The sequence below is a fragment of the Mytilus edulis genome, chromosome 3 (assembly GCF_963676685.1).
Source record: "Mytilus edulis chromosome 3, xbMytEdul2.2, whole genome shotgun sequence".
Taxonomy (NCBI): domain Eukaryota; kingdom Metazoa; phylum Mollusca; class Bivalvia; order Mytilida; family Mytilidae; genus Mytilus; species Mytilus edulis.
The window spans coordinates 14,335,350-14,341,349 of record NC_092346.1 but is presented as its reverse complement, the minus strand read 5'-3'; the positions used below and the strand labels follow the sequence as shown (position 1 = coordinate 14,341,349).

The following is a 6,000-nucleotide window of genomic DNA, read 5'->3' as shown; positions in this document are numbered from 1 at the left end:
TCATACTATTGTTTGTCTGTTTGTCTTTTTCATTTTTAGCCATGACGTTGTCAGTTTATTTTCGATTTATGAGTTTGACTGTCCATCTGGTATCTTTCGTCCCTCTTTTATGCACCCTTAGATTTATTCATAAATTATTTGTTTCATACGAAACAATGTGTTGAGAACATCAAATACATGATATAGGCCAAGGTAAAATAATGATTTGTACAAGTTATTATCCTTTTCTCAGTAAAAATTGTACTAGTAATTACTTGTACAATTGTGTTTGTACAAGTCATAACCTGTATAATGGCTTCATACATATAGGAAGATGTGGTGTGAGTGCCAATGTAAAGCAGACAAATAATAGTACACATGACAAAACATAGAAAACTAAAGAATAAACAAATGTTTAAAATTAAAAAAAAAAATACCAGAAGAATCCCAATAAAATATAACATGACATTAACCTAGAATTTAGTACAAAGTAAAATCACAAAAATACTGAACTCCGATGATAATTCAAAACGGAACGTCCCTAATCAAATGGCAAAATCAAAAGTTTAAACACATCAAACGAATGGATAACAACTGTTCCTGAATTGGCACAGGCATTTTCTTATGCAGAGAATTGCCGACTAGGAGACTGTAATATAACAATTAACATGTCTACAAAAAAGTGCAGTAAATGCCAACAAGATAATATATGTAATTTAATGACATAGTTTCTAAATCATGTTTTGTTTAATAACAGAAATTGAATACGAAACATATAATTTAAATTCTTTATTTATTATATAACTGTTTTCTTTTTAAAGTGTCTTCCGCTTTAAAAAGATCCATTTTATTTTAAAAAGGAATTACTTCTTCAATTATAATAGATTTTTTATAATGAAGATCAATCTATAACTTCATTCAATTTATTTGATTATGAAATTGATATTAAACACATTTACTTGAATTCTGATATTCTTTTACAAAATGGTCAACATATGTTAGTATGTTATTAAATACGTTAATGTCACAGTTTCAACATACACATTCATGCAAAAGTGTTCAATCCTATATGATTAAAGGTACGCATTCAAGTCATTATACTTTCATACAATATTTTGGAATCAATAAAGGAATTGATTAGATATAAGAGTCATTATGGGGATTTCATAATCAAATATGATATATTATTTTATTTTAATTCATGTACTAGTAGTAGTGGTCATGTATAATGACCTGCTTCCTGATATAATATAACATATATTCGTCTTGATTTGTGTTAAAATTATCATGTTATATTTGAAGTAGCTCTTTATAAGTAGAAATTTTGTTTCAATAATATAAAAGTTTGTTTTTTAGATTCAGCGTTTTTTTTTAATAAAAGTTTGTATCTACATGAAGAAAAAGTTTGCATTTAAAAGGTAGAAAAATATCCTTTAGTTAATAACTCTTGTTGTTATTGTAATTCTATTCTTTCATACACATTTTGAATAAGTTTTGTCCTATCAACATATTACTCAAGACCTGTGATTGATGTTCTGTTTTATACCTGCAGCTTCGAAGACATATAGTACAGCAAGATGTTTAAAGCAGAGTTTTACTAAGCCTACCCCTCTCGTGATTCCAAGTATTGGGAAACTGGAAAGTAGGTGTCCGACTTAGCCACTCAAACATTTCAGCACAACACTTTCAAATATAGAATGTTTTTCTTCTGTAGTTTCTGAGAAATGTTTGACGAGAATATTTGTTGGACGAAATGAATAGCGTACAAATGACAACTTGAAATGATGATTGTAATCTAATCCAAACACTTCTTAGGGTTGGGGTGTTAAAATTATTACAGACACTATGACAGACACAGTCTGTCTATTCTTCAATTGATGGTATGTTTTGTCACCTCAATGCAGAAAAAATCACTAAAAGTGGTAATGATATTCTATTTTGTCTGCAAAATTCTGATGTGGGGTTGAGGATTCTGAAAAAAAAATGTATATGTAAATGCATCTAATTGTGTATTATAATGTAGTTGATCTATATGGAAAAAAAACTATTTATTTCTCTGCTACAGATTGACTGTTAAAACCCTTAAGAAAATTCCCTTGCCTCATAATTGAAATAATCAAAATATGTTGTAGGTATAATACATTTTTATTGTAATTTTTATGAAACATGCAATTCTTATTAGACTTGGTTGTAAATCATGCAAACAGATTGATCTTATATGAATATAAATGCTCTGTTTTCATCACTTTGGAAAAGATGACTTTGCTTGTAATATGGTTGGGTTCTTGTTTTGTTTTTGTTGTTGTTTAAAGTTATGTACATGTTTCACATTGTGTCAGTTTGTATCATGTTACAATTTTGAATATTTTATCTCATTATAGAAGTTCATTTTCTGCAAAATTTGTGACATCTGTTTCTGGTATTTCATCTACATTTGATTTTTTTTATAAATATTTGTGTTTCATGCAAGTTTTCTAAATAATTGTTTAATCATGAAATAGGGAGATTACAATACTGCATATATTTTTCCATTATTTTTACTTTCTCACTTTCTATCATATCCATAAACTCGTAAAGGATTTATATTATTAAACACATTGAGAAATACCTTTCTGAATTTGTGCTTTCATATCTTCGAAATCCTTTGGAGTCAATTCCATTTTTCTTATTTCCTTCAACCTATTGACATATGAGTCCCCTGCTGGATTGTTATGGTGGTCAAACCGATTTAACATATCCTGAATAATAGTAATCAGTATATGGTACCGTGCGTCATCTAATGCAAACGTTCCAGAATATTGCATTTCATTTCTTATCAAACGAATCCTCTCAATGTCGTCACCTATGCATGTATGACTGGGTAGAACATCGTCCGCTATTTTACCACCTCCCCATCGGCCTTTGCTTGGAGTATGTTTTCTAAGTTTATAATGTTCTTGGTATAAACTTGAAATATCATACTGATCTCGTGAATGAAGTATTTGTCCAATATTTTTGTCCAGGTCAAAACGATCATACAAAACACTCCCTAATATGTCTAAAACTACCATTGACAGTCTGGCAAAATTATGTTGTTGATCATTTAAAATGCCAGTAGCCTGAAAATATCAATTAGTAATTTTTATGTAGAAAAAAAAACTTAATATTAAGTATTCTGCAGATGAATTGTATTTGAAGGGAAGCAACACTCCTAACAAACTCATCCAAATATAGTAATTTTTTTTGGTGTTAGCCTTGGTGTGCATATCTAAATTATATTTTGTTTGTTGGATTTTATGCATTTAATGCATATTTCCAGTACATATTACATTTTTCAAGTGGATTTACAACATTGTGTATCCATTTAGTTCTTTGACGTGCGTTCTTTGGCACAACTTCCTAAAACAATCTGCAATCACCTGACACTAAATTATCCTTGTCCAAAGCTTAAAGGCACCTCGAGTTCAATTTTACAATCATCCTAGTAAACTACTATCAATTTTTCAGACATTGTTATAAAATATTCAAATAAAGCATACATAGAATATTATTATCTTAAACTGATTTTGCCACTATTAGTTTCTTATACTAAGCTACTGGTGTAACTTAAATATCTTTTAGGTATGGCTATTTTTCGTATCTAATAAATTATTCTTAAAATGACGCTTTTTTGTTAAATATGGAAGTAGTATTTCCGATAACATTATGCACTTAAGTCAACAGATATTCATTTATCACGATAAGAATCAGAAAACGACCCACAATTTTTGTTTAAGTTTCATTATAACCTTGCAGCAAATATGACCGTACACAACAAATTTCACTTCGAGTAAAAACAAACCTATGCATCTAGAAATGTTTTGGGCCATGACTGGTCCTAGATATATAAAATCTAAGTCTCATCATAGGAAATTAAAACCAATGCTCCGCAGAGCGCTGCTTCATACGACCGCAGAGGTCGAACCCTGAACAAATGGAGCAAGTATGGACACAACGTTTAAGCTGGATACAGCTCTGAATTTGGATTGCGATTAAATAGTTGACACAGCATAGATTTCTGACACAGAATGAATGTGGTCTAATGAACTTAAACATATTTTTGTCGCTTTTGAGCAATTCACTATGTTGTTGAATATTAATCCCCTAAAAACATATTTGAAGATTTTTTTTTGATATCTGAAATCCTAAATGAGAAAAAGTGTACCCCAAATTTTTTTTCACCTTCCCCTTTCCCTTATTCCAAAAATAATCGTAATTGAAATTTCGAACGGAGTTTGCAACAATAACTACTAATTTAAATACATCAAAAAAATATTAGAATATAAAATGTCACACAGTCATGGTTAAAATTAATATTAACTAATAGTAACTTCTACCAACAAATATTACAGCTAATCATCTCAAGACATCCATCATTTCTTAATACATAAATTTCAAGCTGTGTAAAAGAGGTTATCAAGTCTAAATTGAAAAGTACGTTCAAACCTATGATTGCGTTGGATAAAAACTGCAATTTTTATACGTGTGCATGTAAAACAAATTTCGTTGTAGAGGGGTCTAAATACAGAACAAACAACATTTTCCAAAAAGACCAAATGAGTGTAAAGGTATATTTCAACAAAACGCATTTGACTAACAGGTCGAACAACTGATGTTCTTAAACCCTGTTGACTGTCATTAACGATTGCCAAATAAATTGATCACAAAGATGTAACAAAATGGATCTTTATTACAAATTTAATACCAAACAGAAAACAATAAACTTGCGGCATATATATATATGCAAATTTACAGATCTAACATTGTTGGGTTGATGTTTAGACGAGTTGTATATATATATATATATATATATCCATGCCTTATATATCATGTACTGTAGTTCGACGCTAGATTAAAACAGACGAGGAAAGGTAACACACGGCCACTGAAAGCTTTATTATTGTAAAGCCCAGGTGTTCGTGTGGTCTAGCGGGACGGCTACAGTGCAGGCGATTATGTGTCACGATATCTCAGTAGCATGTGTTAGAATCCCGGCGAGAAAAAAACAAAAAAAATTGCGAACGCAAATTTACAGATCTGACATTGTTGGGTTGATGTTTAGACGAGTTGTATATATATATAAACAGTCTTTAAATGGAATTGGATTATTTCCCTTACACTGCTTTTAAATTGTCTAAATTGTCTTTTTACCAGAAAAATCCTTGTTTACCCCTTTTTGCCCCTATTTGCTAACTGATTTGAGCCATAACCCCCCCCCCTAACCAATTGAATGTTTGCGGTCGTATAAAGATATGATCGTGTTTAATTACGTATACACCACAAAGAGTTTACTCCAAGTTTAGACAAATATGTGCACCAAGAAATGTAGGAAAAAAAATTGAAAGTATTTTATGATTCAGAAAATCAAACACTAACCTGGAATTTATTAAGCCTACAGAAGGTAATAAAATATACAAACACCCGGGTTTCCTTCGATATGATCAACTCCTTTATACGGTTTAAATCACCTATTATTGTGCAGATATCAATTTTCCGTTTATTGTTCAGGTCATCAATACAACTTACTAAAATTGTTTGCATAGCGGAAAATCTGAAATATTTTTCAAAACTCAATCTATTTTGACACCTTCTGTGAGAACAAAAAACAAACCTAAAAATTTAGAAAACTTTATAATTTTCTGAAACATTGAAGGCATTTAGAATTAATTTTCTAGTTCCTGCCATGCTTAACAACTTTCCTGGTGCTTAGTTTTGTCTGCAATCAGAGTAAATTATGTGGTGTAAATACGGCCATATTACATTAAGATGTTCCTTAAATGCAAGTTTTGAAAGAGGATTGAAAAGCGTTCCTCATATAATAAATGTTGAGAGTTAATATGAACAATAGGTAAACAATAGACATCTGCAAACTTAAGCAGAGTCAAACTATGAAACTGAGGTCCGTATCAAATAAACCTCGTTTGTTATTTTGTTTCTACCTTCTACAGACTGGAAGACAAGATGCATATAAAAATCCACGTGATTTTTATGAAACGTAAACTA

At 30.4% G+C, this 6,000-nt stretch overlaps 1 protein-coding gene across 1 annotated transcript in view; it reads right to left on the bottom strand.

Annotated features, from left to right (window-relative positions):
* Window positions 1-814: 814 nt before the first annotated feature.
* The window catches only part of LOC139515869 (uncharacterized), a 66,193-nt gene continuing 61,007 nt past the window's right edge, over window positions 815-6,000 (bottom strand). The window contains exons 6-7 of the mRNA XM_071305607.1: window positions 2,588-3,077; window positions 815-1,951 (exon numbers count right to left, since the gene is read on the bottom strand). Coding sequence (XP_071161708.1) covers window positions 1,893-1,951; window positions 2,588-3,077 — 549 coding nt within the window. The 3' untranslated portion in view covers window positions 815-1,892. The remainder of the gene's footprint in view (window positions 1,952-2,587; window positions 3,078-6,000) is intronic.